The sequence below is a fragment of the Syzygium oleosum genome, unplaced genomic scaffold, assembly GCF_021117445.2.
Source record: "Syzygium oleosum isolate NSW1041296 unplaced genomic scaffold, Sole_v2.1 Sole_v2.13, whole genome shotgun sequence".
Taxonomy (NCBI): domain Eukaryota; kingdom Viridiplantae; phylum Streptophyta; class Magnoliopsida; order Myrtales; family Myrtaceae; genus Syzygium; species Syzygium oleosum.
The window spans coordinates 3,331,498-3,345,750 of NW_026607497.1; the positions used below are offsets into that span (position 1 = coordinate 3,331,498).

The 14,253-nt window shown below is 40.9% G+C and overlaps 1 protein-coding gene across 2 annotated transcripts in view; it reads left to right on the forward strand.

Annotated features, from left to right (window-relative positions):
* The window catches only part of LOC115687689 (probable disease resistance protein At1g61300), a 154,703-nt gene that overhangs the window by 74,401 nt on the left and 66,049 nt on the right, over positions 1 to 14,253 (forward strand). The window contains exons 4-5 of one of the 2 annotated variants that reach the window (XM_056316892.1): positions 6,395 to 6,652; positions 9,246 to 12,986. In XM_056316892.1, coding sequence (XP_056172867.1) covers positions 6,395 to 6,652; positions 9,246 to 12,880 — 3,893 coding nt within the window. In that variant the 3' untranslated portion in view covers positions 12,881 to 12,986. Of the gene's footprint in view, positions 1 to 6,394; positions 6,653 to 9,245; positions 12,987 to 14,253 lie in introns of those variants that run through there. The other variant, XM_056316893.1, reaches the window with a different exon arrangement.

The following is a 14,253-nucleotide window of genomic DNA, read 5'->3' on the forward strand; positions in this document are numbered from 1 at the left end:
TTTTGTTCTTCTCATCACTTTCCCTCACTACTAGCCGGTCGCTCACTCGCCGCCCATCGCCGGCCGCCGCCTACCCTCCTCCCCCTACCGACGGCCTGCGGTCGCCACCCACCACCAACCACCGTCTCCCGCTGCCACCCACCTCCCACCCCCGGCCTCCCTCCTCCCTCCACCGCCGCCTGCCTTTGGCCACCGCCCACCGTGGGCCGCCGGCCGCCGTGCGCCGGCCACCTTCTCCCTCTGCCACCCGCCTCCCACCCCCGGCCTCTCTCCTCCCGCCACCGCCGCCCACCTCCCACCGCCGGCCGCCGTCCACCGGCCACCATCTCCCACCACCGGCTGCCCTCTTCCCACCGCCACCTGCCTCCCACCGCCGGCAGCCTTCTTTTGGTCGCCACCCACCTCCCACCGCTGCCCGCCGTCCATCGGCCACCATCTCCCACCGTCGGCCACCGTCCTCCCGCCGCCGCCCGCCTCCCACCGCCTCCCACCGTCTCCCGCCGCCACCCGCCCTCCTCCCACCACCATCCACCGCCCGCCGACCACCCGAGAAGAAGAAATTTTGTACCGTTATCAAACAAATTTCTGTTTCTGAAATAGAAATTTTGTGTCGTTATCAAACGTGTTTTTTTGCTAAGAAACTCCTCCAGGAACAGAAATAGAAAAATCAATTTCTGACCAGAAATTGATTTCTGAAACAGAATGATTACCATTCGCAGCCTAAGGGGTCAATGCCCCTCAATCACGGGCCCCATGTCCAGCGGTCTTGTCATTGATGTCGGACGCGAGGGACGAAAGGAACCCACCAAAGCAAACAAGTAGAATCCTATGGAGCAACCTAGTTTCATAAAACTGAGGAGGAAGGGAGAGAAAGGTCATTTTGTCCTAAATCCAATGTGAAAACATGTTTTAATCATTGAAATGTGTTGCAATGTCCTTTTCTACAAAGAAAAATCAATTAAAGATGTCAATTCACCTTTAGACAGGCTGTGCATAAAGCTGCCGCCCACTTTGACTCGTGCCATTGTAAGTCTTTGTCCTGTTCTCCCCGGCAACTTTATTTCGTTCCCCACGCAACTCAGCAGACCATCATCAACTTCTCCCCATTTGCCTCTTCGTTTCGTACTTTATCAGAAGTTTTTCTTTTTCTTGCCTCCGTTTGTGCAGCAACTGGACCGGAGCTAAAGTCCTCCTTGTACGTATATTTTACCCTCGTTAAGTATGCCTCTCTGAATTTTCTGTTTCAACTCGTGATACTCTATCGGAGGATTTTAACCTGTAATGTACTTAAATTTCCAGATATCCTATATCTGTACGAAAAAAAGACCACTTCAGTTGTTTAATCGGCCCAATATAGAACAGAAAAACTATGCACTAATTCGTACCAAAGTCATATCTGGTCTGGTTTCAGAAACAACAGTTCTGAAGATTTTTTTCCGGAATATGTTCTCTACTAGATAAGATAGTTAATGTTTCCGGTGAGCACAGAACGAAGACTTTTTTTTTTTTTTTTTGTGACCCAGGGAACCCCCGCACGGCCGACAGCCGGGAGGTAAACCCTGGGGGCGACACGTGCTAGTCACCACACACTTGCACCGGTTAAGTCACCCTGCGGCACCCGGGATTCGAATACTCAACCTTTTGCGAGAGGAAGAGTGCGCGCTCCAGCAGCGTCACCCAGGCGGGTGGTAAGACTTTTATTGCTTTATAAAATATAAATTGCATAATTAGCTGAGTGGTCAGTCAGTCAAGCCATACTTGATGCGTGTAAACCGGAGAGATTACCATGTATCCTTAGAATTAGTTTGTAAAGAACCCAAGTAGATGGAAAAACTTGAGGGTGCGGCTGACCCGTGAATTTTGCTGTAAGCGGGCGGAGTCAAGGACGAGATTAGGGGCTGAAGGGAGAGTGCATGAGAGAGAGAGAAAGATTACCCAAGAAAGAGTGCACACCCATGAACATTGAACGAGAAAGAAAACCACGTTCCCGAAGAGAATAAAACATTGAAAAAACACAGAAAAGTAGTTGCAAATCTGAACTGCAAAATTTCCAGAACCCAATCAAACGTGTTTTCTTCATATCTGAGAATGAAAAGAGAAGTTGGCTAGAAATGAGGGTGGGGTCACTGAAGCGGGGCCTTCTTTCTAAAAGACTTTCACCCAAAGACAGCAAAAAAAGTTGGGTCAATCCAATTTGGAAATTCCGGGTTGCTTCGGGTCAACCGCATATAAAGAATCTTTTTTTTTACCCTTGTGCTTGAATCCTAATTGAAGTTTTTTGAATAGTTAGAAATATGATTGAAAGAATTCTGATAATCTAGGCATACTAAGACTTGTCGACTGAATTTGTTTGCTAAATCGAGTGATAGATTTTCTATTGAGTGGTCAAAAGATTTTACCGACGAAAATAATTACTTACGGATTGTTACATCACTAAGTAAATTAATTTACTAGGCAAATCTTAGTATTTCTAACACTACTGTTGCAATTCACTGGTAGGATCGGGTTGACCTCAGCTTGATCCCATTCGCTTGAATGATAATCAGAAATTTGGAATAGGCATAATTACAAAACATTCAATCTTATCAGCCAATATACGTGTAATATCCTAAGGAAATATACAATTGATATAACTTTCAAAAGACGTCTCCTTTTAGTTGAGCTCTAAAGTTGGATAGGTGTCACATTAAAAATCTTTCGTTAGTGTGTTTCCTATGTAACTACTCGCTTGGACTCCAAAATTAGACAGTTCCTTTGTGAAGCTTCTATCCTAGTCTTGCTTTTATACTTTTATTATTCATATTCATGAAATATTGATCTTAGTTTCTAACTAGATTTTAGAGAAAACTCCGTGTCATGCACCGACCACTGGCTAAGTGCTTGCCAACTCGATCATCGATTATAAATAAATACTTTGTGGTTTGTGGAGGGACGAAAGTAACCCCCAAGCAGATACCTAGTTTCATAAAACTGAGGAGGAAGGGAGGAAAATGGTCGATTTGATCCTAAATCCAATGTGGAACCATATTTAAATCATTGAAAAAAATTGTGTATTGCAATGTCCTTTTTCTATAAAGAAAAGTGAATTAAAGATGTTAATTTATCTTTGGACAGGGCTGTGCATAAAGTTGCCGCCCACTTTGACTTAAACCCTTGTGAATCTTTATTCTGTTCTCACCAGTAACCATATTTTATTCCACACGCAACTCAGCAGACCACCATGAACGTCTCCCCATTTTCCTGCCCCTTTCGTTCTTTATCAGAAGGTGCCTTTATTCGTGGCACTTTCATGTCAATAATAAATTCATACCGACAAAATCATGAAGCTTTTTTTAGACAAGGAAAAGTTTGGGAAAATCTTGAACTGAACTTAAAAATTAGGTTTTTCTTTAAATTAAAAAAAAATTAGGGTGAATTTGTTATCGTCCCTAATTTTCATATCCTAGAACGGTTTTGTTTTAGAGAATTTTAACAATTTTTATTGAGGTGGATTTGTTATCGAAGTGAAAATGTAACATTGATTTGTACCTATTGCTTCATTACTTTGTTGATGTGGATTTATTATCAACGTGAAAGTATTACATCAAGTTAGGATTGAATCACTGTGATATATTTTTAAAAATAAATTGAATTTTGATAATTTTTTTATGTAAAATAAAATTCAAAAAGTTTAAAATAGATTTGAAACTTGACGTAAATTTGGAGATTTTTTTAGGAAATTCACCCTCATGTTATTGTACCTACTTTTCCAAACACATCGGTTTCCACCTGCTTAATAAATATGGTCGGCAAAAATATCTAGGGGCATTGACTTACCTAGGGAGGTGCAGCGCCCCTGGGGCTAGTGCTGGCCCCTGCCCCCCTTAGGGCCCCAAATTTACCTTCAAATTAAGGGAGAAAAATGTATATTTCACTAACGATGAACGAAATGAAGTCTCAAATGATATTTTCATATAATAACAAGTGGAGCGGATTTAAAGTAAATACGTTCAGCCATAAACCACGAACAATGAATATCACCTCATAAAGAATGGAAAATTTAGATAGTAGAAGAAGATGAGTATGGTTGAGTTCGTTTCTTCGAGATCATCATGTTCCTAATCCTCCAATATATACTACTTCTAGTGATTGCGCCAACAATCATATGGGATTAGCCCCGATAATATCAATATGGGATACTATTTTCTTTGAGTAGCTGTGATATTTTGGTTGCTAGTGTGAAGGAACTTGTAGGGGAAATTAACAAAAAAAAAAGTCATAAACCTATTATATTTGTGCAAATTCAGCTCTAAATCTTTTAATTTTGGTTAATTTAATCCTAAATCTTTTAACGATTTGCTAATTTAGTCCTAATCTTTTTATGATTTGCCAATTTAGTCCTCCCGACTAATTTTGGCCTGAAAATACTGACGTGGCGATTTAAGTAGTGCCGGTTATCCTACGTGATATGGCCGACACTAAAGTTGACAATTTTGATAATTCTTTTTAAAATTTTCTGAATTTTTTTTCCTTTTTTCTTTTTTGCTTTCCCTTTTTTACGTTTCCTTTTTCTTTTTTCTTTTTTCCTTATTTCCCTCTGCCAGTCGCCAGCCTTAGTGATTGTAGAAATCCTTCTCTTGAGATCAGTACATGAATAAGAGAATAGCTACTGGCTAGAGACGGGTACATTTCCTCAACCCATGGCCGTGCAAGCTACTCTGATACATCTCAAAACCATTTCCTCAATCTGTGGACATGACTAATTCACAGCTTGTTTGTTCTAATAGGTATGCATTGTGAAACAGGCGACTTTTTTTAGGTCATTTCAAAAGCATTTTGCCACAATAATTATCCATTTTAATATTTTATCATCCTGAAAATTAAAATATCTGTCTCGATATGAAAAATTATCGCAATTGTGCCCGAATTTAGCCGTCACCCGTGATTCACAGGCTTTAATACCTCCTAGTTAGATTAAGTATGGTGGCGAATGAACCTTCTCTCACAAGTAAATTACTATTATTATTTTATTTTTTTTGCTACCAATTAATTGTCCATTAGAGAGCAAAATAGAGAATTGTTGCCGCTCAACCACGGGCCGATGTCTAGTGGCCTTGTCATTGATGTGAGATAAGAGGGTACAAAAAGAACCCACCGAGCAAAGAAGTAGAATCCTATGAAACTACCTCGTTTCATAAAACTGAGGAGGAAGGGAGAAAAATGGCCATAATTTGAATTCTAAATCCATCGTGTGCAAAAACATTTTGATCATTGAAATTATGTGTTGAAATTAAAGACGTTAATTTATCTTTTAGATAGAAAGAATCTTTCTAGAGGGCTGGCCACATAGTTGACTCAGACTTTGACTTAGACGATCACTTTTAAAGTCTTTGCTCTTTATGTGTTGAAATTAAAGCCGTTAATTTCAATCCTAAATCCATTGTGTGCAAATACATTTTGATCATTAAAATTATGTGTTGAAATTAAAGACGTTAATTTATCTTTAGATTGAAAGAATCATTCTAGAGGGCTGGGCACGGAGTTAAGGCAGACTTTGACTTAAAGGGCCACTTTTAAAGTCTTTGGTATCTGTCCTTTTCCCTTAATGGTTCCGGTGAGCAAAGAGCGAAGACTTTTTTGCGCTTTACCATAAATAACTTCCATAATTTTCTGAGTGGTCGGTCAACCGCTTCGTCAGAGATGTTATAGGTCCATGTCTGAGCCACGTCGCGAATCCCAACTCTAACTACCTTTCAAAGCGGCCGGTCAAAGCCATACTCGATGCGTGTAAACTGGATGGTTTTACCGTGTGCATCGTTGAACCAAACATGTTTTCTTCGTATCCGAGAGTGAAAAGAGAAGTTGGCAAGAAATGAGGGTGGGGTCACTGAAGCAGGGCCTTCTTTCTAAAAGAATTGGAGATTGACGAAGACTTTCACCCTATTCCCAACTCCAAAATTCATTTAAATATCTTACCGGCTCCCGACGCCATTCTTCACCACAAAAAGATCCAAGGTCTTCCTTGAAACATATCTGCTCATTCTTTTGAGGGACACTAAGAAAATGCCCAGAGAGAAGGACTCCTTTCGGGATCATGTGAAGTTCCTGCCTAACAACAAGTGGAAGTGTAACTTCTGCAGCAAGGAGTATGGCGGAAGTGTGACCAGGATCAAGGCCCACTTAGCCGGAGTTGCAGGATATGGGATCAATGACTGCAAGGACGTCGACGGCCGAGTGAGATCGGAAGCCAGAAATGCGTTGAAGGGTAAAGGAGCGGCAGAGCCGAGCAATGGAGCAGAGGGCAATGTTGAAGAGGGTCCGCATCTGCCTGTGACTGCGAACAATGAAGATGCTCGGAGAGAGCCTTCATTTGCTGCCATGCCGGACCTGAGGTCTGATGTCATAAGCACTGTAGGTGCAAGTTCATCAGCCTTTCTTCCATTGCTTGAGACAAATTTGCCGAGTCAGTCTCTTCCGGCTCAAAACATGATCCCGTGGGGGGAATTTCCATTCTCGCCACAACAACCTCAATCTCAAGCTGGTGATTCTTCCAGTCAGCCGTGGAATTTTAGTTATCCTAGAAGCCGTCCAGATCTCGCACCTGAACCTTTGACTAACATGCCAGCCCCAGTGAATGCAGAAGAGGGAGAACCCAATACAGAGGTTCCACAAGGTATGTGCATCTCCAAATTCACCATATGTTACAGCTCGTGCAGGACGCTTACTTTGTCTTCTAATCCTTAGCTAAGAATAGGGATATAGGCAGGACGCTTAGATTTCTATTAGTAATAGAAAACACAAAATAGACAGGAATTAATTGGAAGAGAGGAGTTTGATAAGAGTCGGGTCAATGATAACTAATGGTTCTTAGAAAATGAGCAGACAAATGCTTTGAAGGGTGACATTCAAATCTTGAAAAGCCATGGCTCCATGGCTCTCTTTCAAATCGTGGAAGAGTCCTGCTAGGAGGACGGCGCAGTTATAGTAAATTTCTAACGGTGGCATACTGACCACAAGTTTCACTTTAGAGAGGTGGGCAACCGGATGCGAGAAAGAGTGGAATAAAGATTGTCATTTTATTTTATTAAAGGAATAATATTAACGGTGGCGCTTCTAGTTTGTCCGAAAATCAAAATCATCCCTCCATCTTTTTTATGTTAAAAAATGGCCTGCGTTAGTCCTTCCGCTATACTTTTTCCTTTTGCTAGTGAATTTTTGTTTATATGAATTGCGGAATCGCTTAATTGCACACTAAAATCCAAGCTAGCCACCCTTTTTACTTCTTTCTCGATTTGGATTTTGATACTAAATAGAAAAGAGAAATCAAATTACAATGAGTTGTATAAAGTAAAATGAATACAAAGTGTTTCGTACCGGCAAAAACATGACTCGAATACAATATAAATCTATTGAGAAAACCGAGCCTAAATTGAACACGACATAATACAATGTGGTTAACTTGAACTTAACAGATTGACAATATTTCATAAAATTTCAGTAAAAAGAACCGTATCTCGTCACATTGGAACAGTTCGTAATACAAGTATAAAATCATTTGAATATTTGGTCATTAATAATTTTATGTTTCTTTTTTTCCCTTTTAATTTGTCCAGTTTCCTTAGGAAAAATATGGGGTTAAGATTGCACCGTTGCTAGTTATTTCTCATATGATTAGAGAAATAAGATAAGACTTCTTATTTTGTATTATAATGAATGATGGCGGAGCTAAGTTCAACTCCCATGCTATCCAAATGACACAAGCACATACATCTAAGAAATATTCCCCATTTGTTAAATATGTGTCCACACAAGATATAACACTTGCACACATATAACTATTTTCGGATCGCGTATAATAAATTTTTTGCTCTTTCAATGATTCATACTTATCTCCAAATCATCCTTCAATTGATTGTTTTCATATTCAAATGCCACCTATATGAGACTTTAAATAAAAACACCTTCAATCATATTAAATTTAAGTTATATGAATATTACTTGTTTTCAAATTTTTAATTAAGTATGGCTGGAATTGTTGGGACATTAACTAAAGTACGATAATGGGGCGAGAGATTGTAATCCATTGCCTCCAAGCCATCAATATTGTGTGGTTTCGTTTTTCTTAGTGCTATTAATTACCGTCACGGGTGAGTAACATCCAAATGGATCACCCACCAATCAAAGATCAAATTGAAAGCAAGTATTGCTCCTTTTTAATAGGACAGTGTTGGGGCATTAGTCTTTGTACATTACATGTGGAAACAAGGTATATCTCCTTTATTTTCGATTTTAATTTTAAAATTCAACTTAAGGTCTTGTTACGGTGACTTTTATTTTTAACTTCTACTTTTGCCTTATGGGATTGATCTAAATTTTTCTAGTATTGTACTGCTCGAACTTTTTGAAAGAATGGGTACATATATGTTAGCGTCTATATAATTATGTAATAACAAGCTCTTTCTTGAGGGTTGCCTTTAAGAGTGACACACAGGAGTTTTTTTTGTTTTTGGTCGAGACATATGAGTCTAAATTGCAAGAGATTGATTCTCTTTGCAAGTAGTATTTTCTTGCACTCTCGACTCATTTTGCCGTCAACTTGGATTACTTGCCCCATTCCATACCATGAGTTTCATCCAGCAAAAAAAGATTGGTTTAATAATTTTTAATGTTGCAAATTAACACTTATTGAAAATTCTAACATTTTTCGTAACTCTTCCTATAAAGTATTTCTTTGAAAGATTTTATTATTTTCTCTCAATATTACAGTAATGTAGTTTATTTTGTTCAAAGTATTGAAACGAGTAATTTCTGCTAAAATACATACTTCAATTTTCATATTTGTATATTAATATAAAATATAGGGAGAACCACTTCCCATACAGGCCTAATTAAATATCAATTCAACCCATCCCATACAGGCTCAAATATCAGTTCAACCCATGCCATAGGTACCCCAAGAGCCAAAAGGCTCAACCCAAACCTACACCAACTAAACCCAGCAGACCCAAAACCCAAAGTAGAACCTAAACCCAACGTACCTAAACTATACCCTCTCATCAACCCATTAAGAGACCAAGCCCAGGAACAAGGCAAGTACTCAACCCCAAATACCCCGCCTTCCTTGAAACTTTGATCCTTTATTTACACTCATATTGTTTATCTAATTTCATTTAGACATAATTGATGGTTTCTTCTTTTCATAAATTCAATTTGTTTTATGAATATTATGTTTGTATAAAATGCTATAAGTATTTCCTTGATGTTAGACGCGAGGACAGATGATGCACTCATGGATAGTCGATCAGGTGTTTTTGGGCTTGTTGGCGAATATATGCCAACTCTGAAAAGAAAGCTGGAAGAACTAAGCAGACGAGTAGCAGACTTGGATGAGTTGGAGACATGGTATAGGCAATCAAAAAGGATAAAAGACTGGAGTATGGTCCAAGCATTCCGAGAAGGAAAATCTTTTTTTGCGCAGCAAGTAGAAAGAGTGGACGACTTGAGCAAAGAAATTGAAGAGATTCTAGGCTATTGTAGCTTCCAAAGAGGGTTGACAACACATGGCGCGGGATGTAGGAAAAGTTCACCTTTGGTAACAACAAAGCTAGTAGGCAAAAAAAGCGAGCAGACAATCGAAGAGATTTGTGACTATTTAATGGAGGATGAAATTTTCATCATTGGTGTTTATGGAATGGGAGGAGTTGGCAAGACAGCCATTTTAATGCATGTCCATAATAGAATGCTTGAGAATTCTGCCTTCAATGACGTGTTTTGGGTCACTGTAGCTCAAGAGTTTAGCTTCTGTGAACTACAAGACGAGATTGCCAATGCAATCGGACTAGACAACCTCTCAAAGGATAAGGACGTGAAAAGGAGGGCGTCCATGTTGAATAGGCATTTAAAGAAAAAGAGAGCTGTATTAATTTTAGATGGCCTGTGGATGCACTTCGACTTTGAGGATGTGGGAATTCCAGTTGAGAAGGGTGGCATTAAGTTGGTATTGACAACTCGATCGCTAAATGTGTGTCATGAGATGCTCTGCCAAAAGGAAATCAAAATAAAACCTCTAGCAAAAATAAATGAAGATGATTGGAGCTTATTTAGAGAGAAACTCTGCTTTGGGAGAGAACTTCCTTCAGAAGTCGAAAAAATTGCAAAGTCCATTGTTGATAAGTGTGGGGGTTTGCCACTTGGGATCATTGAGATTGCAACTCACATGAGGAGAGTAGAGGAAGTGCACGAATGGAAAGGCATGTTGTGGAAATTAGAAGAGTCGAGGGTGGAACTTAACGTGTTCAAGAGACTGAAACTTAGTTACGTGAACTTGGGTGATTCTCAGGTGCAACAGTGTTTCTTGCATTTAGCACAAGTATATCAAAAATCTAGTAAAACAAAGTTGATAGAGTCTTTCATAGATGAGGGTTTGTTAGATAGAATTGGCTCCCGGCAAGAACTGTACGAACAGGGTAACATCATACTAGACAAATTAAGAAAGGGTTGCCTTTGTGATGAAGATGGACAACATATATCTCTACACCCGTTGATAAGAGGCATGGCATTGCATATAATGAGGAGCACAACACACGTGGTCAAGGCCGAAATGGGATTGAAAGAAATTCCAGAGGAAGAGTTCTGGACCGATCGTTTAGAGAAAGTCTTTTTACAGGGCAACGATATACAAGAAATCCCGGATGGCATATCACCAAATTGCCCTAAACTTATGAGCCTATCGTTGAATAACAATATGTTTCTGGAAGCTATCCACGAATCTTTCTTTAGGCATATGAAGGGGCTGAAGGTTCTAGATCTCAGCTACACTAGATTCACGGAATTACCGAATGCCATCTCTCACTTGGAGAGCTTGGAAGCACTGTTGCTCCGAGAGTGTAAGAAATTATGTCATATACCTTGTGTACAAAAGTTGGGATCCCTAAGAAAGTTGGACATGAGTGGGTGTGAAATGCTTAAAGAAGTGCCAGAGGGGATGGAGATGTTGGTAAAGTTGAGTTACCTCGACCTACAAGGCACAATGATCAAGACATTACCAGAAGGATTCAAGCATATGAAGGGGCTGAAGGTTCTAGATCTCAGCTACACTAGATTCACGGAATTACCGAATGCCATCTCTCACTTGGAGAGCTTGGAAGCACTGTTGCTCCGAGAGTGTAAGAAATTATGTCATATACCTTGTGTACAAAAGTTGGGATCCCTAAGAAAGTTGGACATGAGTGGGTGTGAAATGCTTGAAGAAGTGCCAGAGGGGTTGGAGATGTTGGTAAAGTTGAGTTACCTCGACCTACAATGCACAATGATCAAGACATTACCAGAAGGATTCAAGCATATGAAGGGGCTGAAGGTTCTAGATCTCAGCATCACTCGACTCACGGAATTACCAAATGCCATCTCTCACTTAGAGAGCTTGGAAGCACTGTTGCTCCGAGAGTGTAACGAATTATGTCGTATACCTTGTGTACAAAAGTTGGGATCCCTAAGAAAGTTGGACATGAGTGGATGTGAAATGCTTGAAGAAGTGCCAGAGGGGATGGAGATGTTGGTAAAGTTGAGTTACCTCGACCTAAGTGGCACAAAGATCGAGACGTTACCAGAAGGAGTGTTGGGGAAGCTGGTGAACTTGCAATATTTGGTGATTAAAAAGAGGACGGTTTGGGACGAGGAAATATTAGCGAAGGTGGAAGGACTCTATTGCTCTGTTTCAAATGTTGAAACATTCAATGCATGCGTGAGGTTTCTCGAGCAAAACAGCTCCCGACCATACAAATTGAGGTTGTATGAATCTAGATACTACTCCTTTATGGATATACATGAGAGGCATATAATCATCGAAAGTTGCCATAGTATTGCGGCAACGGTAGATGGAGAAATTGGTGGGGATGGCCGCGCTCTACTTCCGAAAAATGTGCAAGTACTGGAAGTTGGACGGTGTGGTGGGGTGATAAGTTTGTGCGAGATAGGCCTACTTGATAATCTAGAGAAGCTGACGATAGAGGAATGGGAGAATTTGGAGGAGCTGGGCGCCGTCCGCTTCCCTCACCTACAGAGACTGAAAATCACTGGGTGTTCCAAACTGAAGCATCTCTTGGAGGAGGGGCAGGGGCTTCCACGTCTACAATGGTTTAGAATCGAGGGCTCAGAGGAACTAGAGGAGATTAATATGGTGGCACCTCTTCTTTATAATATAGAAGTGTACAGGTGTCCTAAAATGAAGAGAGCGGTGGAATGGGAGCGGCTGGCCACTCGCCTTCCCAATCTGAGGTCCATTAAAATAAGCAATTGTGAGAAATTAGAGGAGATAATAGGTGGTGGGCCAGCAACGCCAATTGGTGCCACTTGTCTTCTCGCAGAGTTTGAACTATATGGATGCAACAACATGAGGGGGGTGCTTCTGACGCATGACATGTTGCTTCGTCTCCCTTATCTCCAAGACATAACAGTCCAAGACTGCAAGGGCATAGAGGTGATAATAGGCACTGTTCCCGATGTGAGGCACCCCTTCTTCCCAAATTTAATCCACCTGACTCTATGCAATCTTCCGGAGCTAAAGAGCACATGTGATGGGATCGAGAATTGGGTTTCATTCCAATGTATTGATGTTAAAAATTGTCCGAAGCTGAAGAGGCTTCCTCTGCTTGACAATGGGCTCTCTTGTCCTCTCCTCTATCTTCAGGGCATTTTGATAGATCAGCTGACGTGGGAGTCGCTGGAGTATCCTCCCCTCTCTCTTCGGAGTATTTTGATAGATCGGCTGACGTGGAAATCGCTGGCGCGGGACAAACCCTTTTCGCGACCTTCACTTGAACACTTTGTCAGGTTTTATGGTAAGTCGTCACCCACAAATTTTTACTTTTCTTTTATCCTCTCCATCTCCGGCGTGCCCTTTTAAGGATCCATCTCCTGCGGCACAGTGAGTTCCCTTTTCTTCCAAACTTTATACCAACTGTTTAACCTAGTGCGCATGACTTTAATTACAGCTTGAAAGTTATATCGAAATGGTTATATTATTATTGAAATTTTGATAAAGAAAACACTCCCTTTACTTTCAAACAATAATACTGGCGAGAGGGGTGTCAATGGTTCGATTCGATTCGATTTTCTTAAAAAATCGAATCGAACCGAACCATTAGAGATGCTCGTTTAAACCGAATCAAACCTCGATTAAAACTAAATATATGAACCGAACCAAAAAATCGATTCGATTTGGTTCGATTGGGTTATTGGTTTTCGACTTTTTAACTTCATACCAGTCTTATCAGTCCTCTCTAAATCCAAATTTTTTTTTATTTTTTTTAGAGATTTACCTTGAGATACTGCTCTCTCTCTCTCTCATCCCCATTTCGCTTTACTCCCTCTCTCTCGCTCTACAACGCCGTCGCCTTCTTCCCAGTTCTCCCCCCTCTCTCTCTCTCTCTCTCTCATCCTGTGGTCGAAACCCTAGTGGATGGATCTTCGGGCATGAGTGGACGAGGAGCATTGATCAGATCGGTGATGGCGGAGGCATTCGGCGACGGGGGGGCGCCCGCAGAGCTCACCACCTGCTGCAGCAACGGCAGGGCAGAGGCCACCCCGCCCCTCACGGTGTCGGCGTCCTTCAAGGAGGGTGGGAGGGGCTCCCGCAGGAGGACCTCGGTCTGACCCAACTTCGACGCCGACACCTGCTCCATGACACAGATCCCGTCAAGGTCGAGCTCAATCGGCTCGAGAATGAAGTTCGAGGGGCTGAGCAGTGAAACAAGGCCAGAGAAAGAGAGGATTTGAGGATTCGGGAGGGGTGAGAAAGAAGAGAGTCGAGACGAAGGTTAGGGTAAAAAACAGAAACGTTATTTTTTCCGTTCGGATTGATCCAAACCGAACCGGAAAAAACTGAATCTAAAAAAAGAATGGTTATTTTTCATTATCCAAACCGAGAACAGAACCGAATCAAAATGCACGAAATTTTTGATTCGGTTCGGCTCATATCTCGATTCGATTTTTCGGTTCGGATCGGATACTCTATTGGCAACAGCCCTCACCCCTTTTTTCCCTATTGCACCTTAAAAATACTACACTTCTTCTTCGTTTTGGTAAATTATGACATTTAAAGGTGCTAAACCATGGAGTCATTTCTTAAGTTCTACTTTAGGAGTTGGGAGAATTTACGAGAGCATATTAAATGCTTTTTACCTTTTGTTTTTGTTGCTTGCTCTGTTTTACCTCATCCACTACTTCTATTTTCGCTTTCAAAGTCCAATCAGATTTTGAAATTAATCACAATATTTT